We start from the raw sequence: 15,564 nt of genomic DNA, 5'->3' as shown, positions 1-15,564 counted from the left end.
AGGTAACCTTCTCGCGTCTGCCAGTTGAGGTGGTTCCTCCACCGATGCGACCCAGTGTGGGTTGCCAGCCGCACGTTGACGTTAAGCGACGCTCGGAGGTGGTTGTTGACGTTCAGGACGTTCAACAACCAGCAGAGGTGACTTGTTTTGACGCAGTGCGTCAACCTCAGCAACCCGGTATGGTGTTGACTGCACAACCCAGACGGTCTAGACAGTCTCGGGTGGACGCTGTGCTTCCTCGCGCACCCATGGTTGTTGACAGTTCACAGACTGTGCAGCAGTTCCATGATGTTGCGTCCGGCTCCGTCACGCATGCACCAGTGCGACCGGACTCAGCGAGCCAGACGTTGCCCACTCCGTTGCCGTTTCCTCATCAGTTTTTGGATGAGGAACCCTCTGACGAGGACGTTGCTGAACAACAAGACGATCAGCCCCCAGAATAGATCAAGCCCTGCTATCCATCCAGAAGATGCTGAAGAAGGAACGCTGCTCAGTCAGGCTGTGGATGAGTCTGGTAGGGACGCTGTCATCCGTGGAACAATTTGTGTCACTAGGAAGACTACACCTCCGTCCTCTTCAATTCCATCTAGCTTTTCACTGGAAAAAGGACAAGACGCTAGAAGCGGTCTCGATCCCGGTTTCCGAAAAGATAAAGTCTTGTCTGACTTGGTGGAAGGACAATATCAACCTAAGAGAGGGTCTTCCCCTGGCTGTTCAGACTCCCAACCACGTTCTCTTCTCGGACGCATCGGACGTGGGCTGGGGCGCGACACTAAACGGTCGGGAATGCTCAGGACTGTGGAACTCGAGTCAGAGGACCATGCATATCAACTGCAAGGAGCTGTTGGCAGTACATCTGGCCTTGAAAAGCTTCAAGTCTCTCCTTCGAGGCAAAGTGGTGGAAGTAACTCGGACAACACCACGGCCTTGGCGTACATCTCCAAACAAGGAGGTACCCACTCACTGACGTTGTACGAGATCGCAAGGGACCTGCTCATCTGGTCAAAAGGTCAAGACATCTCCCTAGTAACGAGGTTCATCCAAGGCAACTTGAATGTCATAGCAGATTGTCTCAGTCGGAAAGGGCAAGTACTGTAATTCCAACCGAATGGACCCTCCACAAGGATGTGTGCAAGAGACTTTGGGCCACTTGGGGTTAACCATCCATAGATCTCTTTGCAACCTCGCTGACCAAGAGGCTTCCAATCTATTGCTCTCCAGTCCCGGACCCAGCAGCAATACATATAGATGCTTTCCTCCTAGATTGGTCACATCTGGATCTCTACGCATTCCCACCGTTCAAGATTGTCAACAAGGTACTGCAGAAGTTCGCCTCTCACGAAGGGACAAGGTTGACGTTAGTTGCTTCCCTCTGGCCCACGAGAGAATGGTTCACCGAGATACTTCGATGGTTAGTAGACGTTCCCAGAAGTCTTCCTCTAAGGGTAGACCTTCTACGTCAGCCACACGTAAAGAAGGTACTCCAAAGCCTCCACGCTCTTCGTCTGACTGCCTTCAGACTATCGAAAGACTCTCGAGAGCTAGAGGCTTTTCGAAGGAAGCAGCCAGTGCGATTGCTAGAGCAAGGAGAGCGTCTTCCATTAGAGTCTACCAATCGAAGTGGGAAGTCTTCCGAGACTGGTGCAAGTCAGTTTCTGTATCCTCGACCAGTACCTCTGTAGCTCAAATAGCTGATTTTCTCTTATACCTGAGAAAAGGACGATCCCTTTCAGCTCCCACTATCAAGGGCTACAGAAGCATGTTGGCATCGGTCTTCCGGCATAGAGGCTTAGATCTTTCCAAACATAAAGATCTGCAAGACCTCCTTAAGTCTTTTGAGACCACCAAGGAGCGTCGTTTGGCTACCCCTGGATGGAATTTAGACGTGGTACTAAGATTCCTCATGTCAGACAGGTTGGAGCCGTTACAATCAGCCTCCCTGAAAGATCTCACTCTTAAGACTCTTTTCCTGGTATGCTTAGCCTTGGCTAAAAGAGTCAGTGAGATTCATGCCTTCAGCAAGAACATCGGATTTTCGTCGGAAAAAGCCACTTGTTCGCTGCAACTTGGTTTTCTAGCCAAAAACGAGCTGCCTTCTCGACCTTGGCCTAAATCTTTCGATATTCCCAGCTTATCGGAGATCGTAGGCAATGAACTAGAAAGAGTCTTATGCCCTGTTAGAGCTCTTAAGTTCTATTTAAAGCGTACTAAACCTTTACGAGGCCAATCTGAAGCTTTATGGTGTTCAGTTAAGAAACCATCCTTGCCTATGTCAAAGAATGCTTGGTCAGACTTTATCAGATTGTTAATACGAGAAGCTCATTCACATCTGAGTGAGGAAGACCGAACTTTGCTTAAGGAGAAGACGCACAAAGTTAGAGCTGTAACAACTTCCGTGGCCTTTAAGCAAAATATATCTCTGCAAAGTATAATGGACGCAACCTATTGGAGAAGCAAGTCAGTGTTCGCGTCATTTTACTTGAAAGATGTCCAGTCTCTTTACGAGAACTGCTACACGCTGGGACCATTCGTAGCAGCGAGTGCAGTAGTGGGTGAGGGCTCAACCACTACAATTCCCTAATTCCTTATCCTTTTAATCTGTCTCTTGAAATGTTGTTTTTTATGGGTTGTCCGGAAGGCTAAGAAGCCTTTCGCATCCTGGTTGATTTGGCGGGTGGTCAAAGTCATTTCTTGAGAGCGCCTAGATTAGGGGTTTGATGAGGTCCTGTTGTATGGGTTGCAACCCTTGATACTTCAGCTCCTAGGGGTCGATCAGCATCCTAAGAGGATCGCGAGGCTCCGTAAGGAAGACGTACTTAAAAGGCAGAGTAATTGTTCAAGTCGACTTCCTTACCAGGTACCTATTTATTTTGTTTTTGTTATTTTGATAACTTCTAAAATGAAATAAAAAACTCTTAGCTCATAAAATGTAAACATATATTACTGGTCTCTACCCACCATCCTGGGTGTGAATCAGCTATATATTCACCGGCTAAGTTAAATATTTAAAAATGATATTTTAATTATAAAATAAATTTTTGAATATACTTACCCGGTGAATATATAAATTAAATGACCCTCCCTTCCTCCCCAATAGAGACGCAGTGGGACGAGGAGAAAATTGAGTCTTTGTTTACATAAGAGCTGGGTATCTGGTCGACAGATGGCGCTGTTGGGCACACCCGCAACCTGTGTAGCGATCGCTGGCGAGTTTTTTCCGTATAGTTTGTCTGTCGAGCAACAGAGTTGCAGCTATATATTCACCGGGTAAGTATATTCAAAAATTTATTTTATAATTAAAATATCATTTTTCTTTCCTGTTTATTCCTTTCAATTCATAGAATTTATTCCTGTAATTTTATAATGACTGACAATTAATATATTGGATTATGCAATGTGAAAGTAAAATATTTTTATCAATATGTAATTCTTTTATTTTAGATTTGGCGAATAGCGTCTGCAAAAATATCCTTTGTTGATACAAAGGATTTCGTTTGTGGGTCTCTACTAATATATTACTTCAGGTAGGAATTGCAAGTTGTTTGTTAGCTTTGTAGAGTTGATGGGTTAAGCATGGCTGTCAGGTTTTCCTTTTGCATGGTTAGACACAGAATGAATCTCTACTCTTCTATCTTGTGCTCTTTCTACGTTACTTATATTTCCATCTTAAATTATTATTATTATCATTATCCAAGCTACAATTCTAATTGGTAAAGCAGCAGTACATAAAGGAAAGAGAGAAATAACTAATATTCTTAAGATGAAAAATGATTTTAAAGATAATCATAAAATATTTTAAGATCATTAACAACTTTAAAATAGATAGGCATGTATAAAGTAAGAAATGAGAAGTGGGATCATCATGAAAGAGGTGAGGGATGCTGCCAAGCCCATTAGAACCCAAGAGGGCGTCACTGTACGTCGAGCTGACAAGACTTCGGCATTTGTCCTTATACACACTGAGGATTATTACGAAAAACTTGACAAGATTCTTGCTAACACCGCTTAACTTTGAACGTTTCTCCCGTAACCCTACTGAGTACAGTATATCAAGAGAGGTGAATCGAATCATAGAGACAGTGAATGGTGCTCATATGTCGCCCATCTCTGGCAGTTTCAGCATTGGCTATTTGTATGGTAATGGGAAAACTCATGAGCAAGAAGACCCTGTCCAGCTAATAATTAGCCAATTCCGTGCTCCCACATAACAGCTAGCAAAAGGACTTAATCCCTTCCCTACAATGACTTCCATTGTATGTCAAAACATTTCTAGGATTTAGTGGTGTATGATGTACCAGAAACATCGTTTACAAATATAAACTATGTGGAAGTTATAATCATTAGTTTATCCTACCAAAGAGTACAGCACATGGTCATCTATCACCCCTAAGGGATATTTTTCAATATTAATCTTACCCGATAATCATGTAGCAGTCAACTCTGTTGCCGACAGAAATCTACGGTCGGGATACGCCAGCGATCGCTATACAGGTGGGGGTGTACACAACAGCGCCATCTGTGGTCAGGTATTCCAGTACTTCTTGTCAACACCACCTCAATTTTTCCTCTGTCGTGCCTCCGGCTAGACCTACATGGATACGCTGTTGATTCTGGAGTTATTGTTGACGATTTGGTGATGTATTTGCTCTAGAGTTTAGCCTTCGCTATTCAGGAAGCTTTATCATTAGCTTAGCAAGTTTTTTGGAATTAATTTGATTTAATTTTGGTGACGAAGAGAGTATGAACTCTCTTTCACTTTTAATGGCCGACCCTTCCCTTAGACGGAAGTGTTGGTGTCGAAGAGAGTATAGACTCTCTTTCTTAATTTTGCTTAACAAAGTTATAGATTTATTTTATATCTCTCCGCCTTTTATAGGCCTCTTCGATTAACTTCCTTTTATTATAAACTTATTAAAATTAATTTTTATGTTTTGTTTATATGCGACCTTTCCTAATAGTAGGCGGTCTTTTCTTGGAACCGAAGTTAATTAACATTGAGCCCGTCATTTCGTTTTTATCTGTTAACATTTTATGCTATTTTAATGTTTTTGAAAGAATTTCTTTGATAGTCTCGTACTGTTTTCAAAGTTGAACTAACGTTTTGTTTTGTCTCTGCAGTTGTTGACGTTCAGAACGTTCAACTTGCGCTCTATCGTTACGATAGAGAGAGAGTATTCACGGTTTCACGTTGCAGTAAGAATAAACCGATTCTAGCGTTTTGTTCATTCTTTCTTAGCTTAAATGGTTTTAATTCTAATAAAGGAACTTTTTATTTGGGAAATCTTTCAGTTTTTTTTTTTTCCTTTAACAATAATATGTTTTAACGATATATATAATTGGGCTCATCTCTCAGGTTCTAAGTCAAAAGAGAGAGAGAGAGAGAGATAGAGACGGAGGGAGAGAGAGGAGGGTAAACGTTTCGTTCAAGCGGGTAACGTTGTTATCGTTTTTGCTCTTCTCCCTAGTCTCTTTAGGGGAAGAAGGTAAACGTTTCTAGAGTTTTATTCTTGTTCCCAGGCTTTATGCGGTGAGAGATTTTAAACGTAGTTTATTTGATCTAGTGTTTAGTCTCTTTTCCAGCCACTGAATTATTTATCTTTCATTATGTTTTTCTGTTACATTGTAATACTGTTTTCGCAATTACTAACTTTTAATGAAGGATAGAATTGCGTGTTTCAGGTACAAACCACTTAAAGTTTCGAGTTCAGTGAAATAAGTGCAAACAGAAAATCAAAAGTGATAAAGTGATAAGCGCAAAGTGTTACAGTGTTGCGTTCGAGGGTTCGTCTGTTCGTGCCAGTTGTTCGCCTAGTCTGGGACCTCTTACAAGCTCCCAAGCCCAGGGGAGATGTAACGTCGAAGGACTTATGGGTTCATCAGGCCTTGATCGACGAACAGAAGTTTCCCTCCGTGGTTTCGGGTGTAACCAACTCACGTAGCCGACGTGATCACCCCACCCACACAAAGACGAGAGAGCCCATTTATTCCTCGTCTGCGGAAGAGGTTTCTCGCAGAAACCATGGACCAAATCTTGCAGCTTTTAAGTGCAAGTCGGTCCCTTCCGCGCAAGTCCAACTCCTAGGTGTAGCCATTAGCACTGAGTCAGTTCGGACTTGCTGCAGTACGACAACTGCACACCTCCCAGAGAGGCAAGGTGGTACCGCAACAGGCAGTAACTCCGTCTGTTGCCGCACCAGCTGTTTTAGACCCTCAGTCTCAACGGACAGTAGCTCCGTTTGTTGTTGTCTTTCATAGACCCTAGTGGTCTATGCTGCAGACAATGCAGTCTCAGCTTGCGGTTTTGATGCAGGAGTTTCAGGCAGAGAAGGTTAGCACACCTCCTCCTGCGAGCGCTCCTCCACCTCTGCGCAGTCCACCCTGCCAGACGTATGATGTTGAGGCTCCTCCTGCCTCCATGCGTGAGCTGCCGCATTGGGAGTTGCCAGGTACCAGCGCTATGCAGCAACCTCCTCTTACCTTGAGGCAGGAGCCTCTTGCTATGCGGCAACCTCCTCAACCCTTGAGGCAGGAGCCTCATGCGTTGCGGCAACCTCCTCCACCCATGAGGCAGTAGCCTCATGCGTTGCAGCAACCTCCTCCACCCATGAGGCAGCAGCCTCATGCTATGCGGCAACCTCCTCTACCCATGAGGCAGGAGCCTCATGCTATGAGGAGCCTCATGCTATGCGGCATCCTCCTCAACCCATGAGGCAGGAGCCTCATGCTATGCGGCAACCTCCTCTACCCATGAGGCAGGAGCCTCATGCTATGCGGCATCCTCCTCAAACCATGAGGCAGGAGCCTCATGCTATGCGGCATCCTCCTCAACCCATGAGGCAGGAGCCTCATGCTTTGCGGCATCCTCCTCAACCCATGAGGCAGGGACCTCATGCTATGAGGAGCCTCATGCTATGCGGCATCCTCCTCAACCCATGAGGCAGGAGCCTCATGCTATGCGGCAACCTCCTCTACCCATGAGGCAGGAGCCTCATGCTATGCGGCATCCTCCTCAACCCATGAGGCAGGAGCCTCATGCTATGCGGCATCCTCCTCAACCCATGAGGCAGGAGCCTCATGCTATGAGGAGCCTCATGCTATGAGGAGCCTCATGCTATGAGGAGCCTCATGCTATGCGGCATCCTCCTCAAACCATGAGGCAGGAGCCTCATGCTATGCGGCAACCGCCTCAACCCATGAGGCAGGAGCCTCATACTATGCGGCATCCTCCTCAACGCATGCGGCATGAGCCTCATCCCTCGCAGCATGAGCCTCATCCCATGCAGCATGAGCCTCATACCATGCAGCATGAGCCTCATCCCTTGCAGCATGAGCCTCATCCCATGCAGCATAAGCCGCACGCCATGCAACATGCTCTGCTTACCTTACAGCATGCTCTACATACAGCATGCTCTGCATACCTTACCGCATGCTCCTCAGTCACACATCTTTGGTTGTTGCCAACTCACAAGACTGTCAAGCAGTTTCATAACGTTGCCTTCTGGTCTGCTGCTTTTGCACCAGTGAAACCCTCACTGAGAGAACTTAGCTTTTCTCGGATATGGTTCCTGTAGATGAGAAAGTGCTATTCTCCCTCCTTCTGATATTCCCTTGAGGACTCTGTCATTTGGAGAGGAGCCTTTAGCTGCTTAGTCTCCTATGGACTTTTATTTAACCCTGGATAGGTACGGTCCTCGGACACCCCTTTAAGGGTATACTCGGACGCGAACGACCCCGACGCCAAAAAAAATTCTTGAAAAATCAGTTTTTGCAGTAACCTCCTTTTTTCTTTTGCCAAAAAAAACTTCAATGAATGCTTAAAACAACTGTAAAGATAAATACTACTCATCTGCAGAAAAACTATTTATTATAAATATTTTAAAAAATTAAGTAGAAAAAAAAAAAGACCTGACATAAAAATTCATAAAAAAAAAGTTTATACATATATACACAAATCCTTTTAGGAATTGATTCTTGAATGTTTAGGACACATCTTGATGTATTTTGGATGAAGTCAGACCCATGGAGGTGAAGATCTGAAATGAGAAAAAAAGGGTAACTTTTTTTGGCCAAAAAAAATTGTCCAAATTTCATGAATTTTTTTGGGTACCCAAATGAAATAGGAAGTGGCTAATTTTTTTAGGGAATAAACATATGTTATCCTAAAATAGAAATATGTAAAAAAATCTTCATTATTTTGTAAATTACATTTATATCAGGGGCCATATCTAAAGGTAATTTTTTGAGTACTTGGAAATTTCGTAAAAAAATACATATATTTAATATATAATATGATATTTATGCAGGTAAAAATATACCAAAATATCACAAATTCTATAGGGAACAAGAATATATATAGATAGGGCAGCTTACGCTTCGGATATGTCCACAAAATGGCCGCCAACCACACTGACTCAGACTCCCTAATCTGCCACTTGAAATGTAGGAAGGGTATGTCAATTTCAAGGTGTTATTTACTAATCTAATTATTATTGGATATGCATAAAAATTGTATGGTGGGTTGCTGGATAATTGTCGATTATTTTACGACTATAAAATTAAAATTCTGACCCAAAAAATTTTTTTTGAAGGGAAATAAAATCGAAAAAAAAAAATGTAAAACAATATTTTAGCTAAAAAAATTTGATGATATTCAATCAAAAAAAAAGTAAACAAAATTTTCCGACAAATAAACATCTAGAGGAATCATTACTCTGTGATAGTTCCCTAGTACGTAGTAATTTTGAAAGAATTGGGAAAAAACGAAAAAATGGCAATCACCGGAAAATCGAACACATACCTATATATACGCCATATCTGGCTAAAAAAAAGATAGGCATGGGTAGCCAGATCATCTAGAAACACTTTCCAACACTATAAAAATATAAGTTTTGCGACACTACTTGCCAATTCCTTACGGTAACATGACTAAGCAAAAAAATGCAAAACAAATAAAAAGGGGCACTCGTGGAAAAATGGCCATTCTAATATACGGCATTTCAGAAAAAAAAAATTTCAGCCACGTGCTAGGCAAACCATCAAGGCATATTTTCCGACAAATAAACATATAAATGAAATATTACTCTGTGATAGTTCCTTAGTACGTAGTAATTTTGAAAGAAATGGGAAAAAACGAAAAAATGGCAATCACAGGAAAATCGAACACATACTTATATATACGCCATATCTGGCTAAAAAAAAATAGGCATGGGTAGCCAGATCATCTAGAAACACTTTCCAACACTATAAAAATATAAGTTTTGCGACACTACTTGCCAATTCCTTACGGTAACATGACTAAGCAAAAAAATGCAAAACAAATAAAAAGGGGCACTCGCGGAAAAATGCCCAACATTCTAATATACGGCATCTCAGATAAAAAAAAAAGACATGCACGTGTTAGCCCAACCATCAAGGCACACTTTCTAACACATAAACATGAAAAAAAAATCAATAATATACGGCAATTCCTTACTACGTAGTAAATTTTTACAAATATTGAAAAAAAACAGAAATTGGCAACCGCAGTTAAATACCCAATATACCAATAACTACGTCGTATCTGACAAAAACAAAATCACGCATGGGTAGCCAGATCATCTAGACACACTTTCCAACATTAAAAAAGCAAAAGTTTTCCGACACTATTTCGCAATATCTTACGGAAAAATGACTTGGCAAAAAAATTAAAAAAAATTAAAAAAGGGACACTCGCGGTAAAATGCCCGACATTCTAATATACGACATCTCAGATAAAAAAAAAGACATGCACGTGTTAGCCCAACCATCAAGGCACACTTTCTAACACATAAACATGAAAAAAAAAATGAATAATATACGGCAATTCCTTACTACGTAGTAATTTTTACAAATATTGAAAAAAAAACAGAAATTGGTAACCGCAGTTAAATACCCAATATACCAATAACTACGTCGTATCTGACAAAAACAAAGTCATGCATGGGTAGCCAGATCATCTAGACACACTTTCCAACACTAAACAAGCAAAAGTTTTACGACACTATTTGGCAATATCTTACGGAAAAATGACTTGGCAAAAAAATGAAAAAAAATGAAAAAGGGGCACTCGCAGTAAAATGGTCCTCGTGGTGATGAACGACATTTTAACTAAAAAAAAAAAACATGCACATGGTAGCCAAACAATCCACCAAGACTTTCCACAACTGATAACCTATACAAGTTGCACCATTCTACGACAATTTCATAATACGTAATAACTTTGATAATTATGCAAACTACCTCAGAAGGGTAAACTCGGACGCGAACGACCCCGACGCGTCTCAGAAATCGGGGAAGGAGTACAGCTACAGCAATGCACATCTGGACACTACTAGAGCGTGTAGGGGAGACACCTCCTGCAGGTCGATCACCCACAAATTCAGTCACAGGGGTGAGTCACGTGAGAAAAACCTGTTTTTTTTTGACGCTCGGGGTCGCAAACGACCCACCGTACCTATCCAGGGTTAAGCATAACATGCTTCCAGGGAGGGTAATGGTTCCACTTCAGTCGCTAACCCCGTCTGTTACCACACCTGCTCCCATAGACCTTGAGCTTTGTTGCAAGACATGCAGTCCAAGCTTAGTCCTTGTTAGAGGATTTTTTGTTTACGGAGTCAGTGTGTCACTGGGAAGACGTTCAACAACCAGCAGAAGTGACTTGTTGTGACGCAGTGCGGCAACCTCAGCAACCCGATAAGGAGTTGTCTGTACGACCCAGACAGTCTAGACAGTTTCGGGTTGTCGCTGTACTTCCTCGCTTCCCCATGGTTGACAGTTCACAGACTGTGCAGCAGTACCATGATCTTGTGTCCGGCTCCGTCAGACGACTGGCTTTTAAGAGCTCCCACAAGTCGTCGCTGTCTGGAGATTCTCAGATGGACTATGGATCTGACCAAGGAACTGGGCCTCCTGGTCAATTTGGAGGAGTCCCAGCTCGTCCCATCCCAGACCATTGTCTACCTGGGTATGGATCTTCAGAGTCGAGCTTTTCGGGCTTTTCCGTCGGCCCCAAGGATCTACCAAGCCCTAGAATGCATCCAGAGCATGCTGAGAAGGAACCGATGCTCAGTCAGGTAGTGGATGAGTCTAACAGGGACACTTTCATCGCTGGCCCTGTTCATCGAGTTAGGGAGACGCCACCTCCGCCCCCCTTCAGTATCATCTAGCTGCTCACTGGATAAAGGACATGACGCTAGAGACGGTCTCAGTTCCTGTTTCCGAAGAGAGGAGGTCTACTCTCTCGTGGTGAAAGAACAGCTTTCTTCTCAAGGAAGTCTATCTTTGGCTGTTCAGAAACCCGACCGCCGTCTCTTCTCTGACGCATCAGACACGGGCTGGGGTGCGACTTTGGACGGACAGGAATGCTCGGGAACATGGAATCAGGAGCAAAGGACACTTCACATCAATTGCAAGGAGCTGTTGGCGGTTCATCTGGCCTTGATAAACTTCAAGTCCCTCCAGCTTAACAAGGTGGTGGAGGTGGACTCTGACAACACCACAGCCTTGGCTTACATCTCCAAGCAGGGAGGGTCTCATTCGTGGAAGTTGTTCTAGATCGCAAGGGACCTCCTCATCTGGTTAAAAGATCGAAAGCTCACGCTGGTAACGAGGTTCATTCAGGGCGATATGAATGTCATGGCAGATCGCCTCAGCCGGAAGGGTCAGGTCATCCCCACAGAGTGGACCCTTCACAAGAATGTTTGCAGCAGACTTTGGGCCCTGTGGGGTCATCCAACCATAGATCTGTTCGCTACCTCGATAACCTAGAGGCTCCCGTTGTATTGTTCTCCGATTCCTGACCCAGCAGCAGTTCACGTGGATGCTTTTCTGCTGGATTGGTCCCATCTCGACCTGTATGCATTCCCGCCGTTCAAGATTGTCAACAGGGTACTTCAGAAGTTCGCCTCTCGCAAAGGGACACGGCTGACGTTGGTTGGCTCCGCTCTGGCCCGCGAGAGAATGGTTCATAGAGGTACTGCAATGGCTGGTCGACATTCCCAGGACTCTTCCTCTAGGAGTGGACCTTCTACGTCTACCTCACGTAAAGAAGGTACACCCAAACCTCCACGCTCTTCGTCTGACTGCCTTCAGACTTTCGAAAGACACTCAAGAGCTAGGGGCTTTTCGAAGGAGGCAGCCAGAGCGATTGCCAGAGCAAGGAGGACATCCACTCTCAGAGTCTATCAGTCTAAAGGGGAAGTCTTCCGAAGCTGGTACAAGGCCAATGCAGTTTCCTCAACCAGTACCACTGTAACCCAGATTGCTGACTTCCTGTTACATCTAAGGAACGTAAGATCCCTTTCAGCTCCTACGATCAAGGGTTACAGAAGTATGTTGGCAGCGGTTTTCCGCCACAGAGGCTTGGATCTTTCCACCAACAAAGATCTACAGGACCTCCTTAGGTCTTTTGAGACCTCAAAGGAACGTCGGTTGTCCACTCCAGGCTGGAATCTAGACGTGGTCCTAAGGTTCCTTATGTCATCAAGATTTGAACCTCTCCAATCAGCCTCTTTTAAGGACCTCACATTAAAAACTCTTTTCCTCGTGTGCTTGACAACAGCTAAAAGCGTAAGTGAGATCCACGCCTTCAGCAGGAACATAGTTTTCACATCTGAAACGGCTACATGTTCCTTGCAGCTCGGTTTTTTGCTAAAACGAGCTTCCTTCACGTCCTTGGCCGTTCTTCTCAAGGAGATCCCAAGCCTGTCCAACTTGGTGGGGAACGAACTGGAGAGAGTACTTTGCCCAGTTAGAGCTCTTAGGTACTATCTAAAAAGGTCATAACCTTTACGAGGACAATCAGAAGCCTTATGGTGTGCTATCAAGAAGCCTTCTCTTCCAAGGTCTAAGAACTCAGTTTCTTACTAATTCAGGCTCCTGATTAGGGAAGCACATTCTCATCTGAAGGAAGAAGACCTTGCTTTGCTGAAGGTAAGGACACATGAAGTGAGAGCTGTGGCTACTTCAGTGGCCTTCAAACAGAACCGTTCTCTGCAGAGTGTTATGGATGCAACCTATTGGAGAAGCAAGTCAGTGTTCGCATCATTCTATCTCAAAGATGTCCAGTCTCTTTACGAGAACTGCTACACCCTGGGACCATTCGTAGCAACGAATGCAGTAGTAGGCGGGGGCTCAGCCACTACATTCCCATAATCCCATAACCTTTTTAACCTTTCTCTTGAATACTTTTTATGGGTTGTACGGTCGGCTAAGAAGCCTTCCACATCCTTGTTGATTTGGCGGGTGGTCAATTCTTTCTTGAGAAGCGCCGAGGTTAAAGGTTGTGATGAGGTCCTTTAGTATGGGTTGCAGCCCTTTATACTTCAGCACCTAAGAGTCGTTCAGCATCCTAAGAGGACCGCTACGCTCAGTAAGGAAGACGTACTTAATAAAGGCAGAGTAATGGTTCAAGTCGTCTTCCTTACCAGGTACTTATTTATTTTATGTTATTTTTGAATAACTAATAAAATAAAATACGGGATACTTAGCTTCTTTGTTAACATGTATGCTGGTCTCCACCCACCACCCTGGGTGTGAATCAGCTACATGATTATCGGGTAAGATTAATATTGAAAAATGTTATTTTCATTAGTAAAATAAATTTTTGAATATACTTACCCGATAATCATGATTTAATTGACCCACCCTTCCTCCCCATAGAGAACCAGTGGACCGAGGAAAAAATTGAGGTGGTGTTGACAAGAAGTACTGGAGTACCTGACCACAGATGGCGCTGTTGTGTACACCCCACCTGTATAGCGATCGCTGGCGTATCCCGACCGTAGATTTCTGTCGGCAACAGAGTTGACAGCTACATGATTATCGGGTAAGTATATTCAAAAATTTATTCTACTAATGAAAATAACATTTTACCAAAAAAAAGTTCCTCCTCTTGATTTTATACCCCCTCCTTTCTTCAACCAATCAACTAAGACTGTAATGCTAGTCTAAATTTTTGATTGTGTGAGGGCTATTTACATAATCACACCACTCTAGTTGTTGATGGGCACCATAGTGATTACTGTTTAGGAATGTTATATCTGGTGTTCCTCAGGGTAGTGTTCTTGTCCCATTACTTTTCATGCTATATACACATGACATGTGGTTTGGCCTAGAAAACAAGCTCAATACATATGTAGATGAGGCTACTCTGCATCAATTTCCTGAATGTAGATCTAGGGTTGCTGATTCCCTTTATAGAGATCTACTTAAAATTAGTACATGGTGCCAAGTATGGGGCATGAAGTTGAATGCAAAGAAAACTCAAAGTATGATTGTGAGTAGGTCAAGGGCAGTTACTCCTCAACATCTAGATCTCAGCATTGATAATGTTTCTTCAACTCTGTATGAATTAAAATTTTAGGTGTGATTCTCGACAGCAAATTTACTTTTTAGAAACACATTAAGTCTGTGTCTTCTTTTATTGCACAAAAAATTGGCTTGTTGAGAAAGTCTTGCAACATTTTTGGTAATTAATCTATTCTGAAAAAGTGTTTTAATGCTTTCAGTCTACCTTGTTTCAATTATTGTTTTATTGTCTGGTCTTCAGTCACTGATTCTCATCTTAATTTGTTGGATAGGCACTTAGGGTCTATTAAATTTCTTATTTCTGATCTGGATATTAATCTCTTGCACCATTGTTCAATTAGTTCGTTATACATGTTGCATAAGATTTTTCATATTTCTGACCATCCTTTTCATTCAGATCATCTCGGACAGTAGCATCCTTGTTCGTAATATTAGGTATGCAGTTAATTCCAATTGTCAGGCCTTCTCCATCATGAGGCTCAATACTACACAGTATTCTAGAAGTTTTATTCCAGCTGTGACCAAGTTGTGGAATGGTCTTCCTAATTGGGTAGATATATGAGCCCATGCATAATGCTCTGGACAAGGATCTCTCCCTGAGAACTGTCTTTGTCCTTTCCTTAGCATCAGCCAAGAGAGTTATAAAATTACATGGTCTGACCTACCTTGTGTCTCATTCTAAATGATAGAAAGAACTTTATTTTTCCTTCGTTCTTGAGTTTGTGGTTAAGACAAAATCCTGCTTTTACTGATTATGGATTTGACTCTTTCACGATATCGTCTCTCAAAGAGGTAATGGATGATTCGGATAATCTGTTACTCTATCATGTAAGAGCAGTCAGAAAATATCAAAAGAGAACAGCCTCTTTCAGACCTAAAATTCCAAACTCAATTTCTTTATAAGGCCCAACATACAAATTTATAGCATTATTTATGTGTTTTTTTCCATTTGGTGCCCCATAAGTGAGTGTATGTGTTAAACTACCAATTTTTACCTACCCATTCTCAATATTATTAATCAAAATTCTGTTATAATAAGTTTCTAATTTCATTCCCTCCACATATTCATCATTGTCTTTGCAAACATACTTCTGCTTCCTTTCCTAATTTTCCTTGAAGGCCTCTGTATCCTCTTCCCTGCTTGTCCTCAGCCAGAGCTGCAAGTCTTCCATCAAATAACTGAGCACTATATCTTTATTCCACCACTAGTACTCATTAAATTCTTGCCCAATTGTTGTC

The 15,564-nt window shown here is 42.8% G+C and overlaps 1 protein-coding gene across 1 annotated transcript in view; it reads left to right on the top strand.

Annotated features, from left to right (window-relative positions):
• LOC137648150 (ubiquitin-associated domain-containing protein 2-like) overlaps positions 1–15,564 on the top strand; it is an 82,329-nt gene that overhangs the window by 45,585 nt on the left and 21,180 nt on the right. The window contains exon 3 of the mRNA XM_068381082.1: positions 3,442–3,524. Within this exon, the coding sequence (XP_068237183.1) occupies positions 3,442–3,524 (83 nt within the window). The remainder of the gene's footprint in view (positions 1–3,441; positions 3,525–15,564) is intronic.

This window comes from Palaemon carinicauda, chromosome 1 (genome assembly GCF_036898095.1).
Source record: "Palaemon carinicauda isolate YSFRI2023 chromosome 1, ASM3689809v2, whole genome shotgun sequence".
Taxonomy (NCBI): Eukaryota; Metazoa; Arthropoda; class Malacostraca; order Decapoda; family Palaemonidae; genus Palaemon; species Palaemon carinicauda.
Note: the sequence above shows the minus strand (reverse complement) of the source record. Positions and strands in the feature narration are given on the sequence as shown.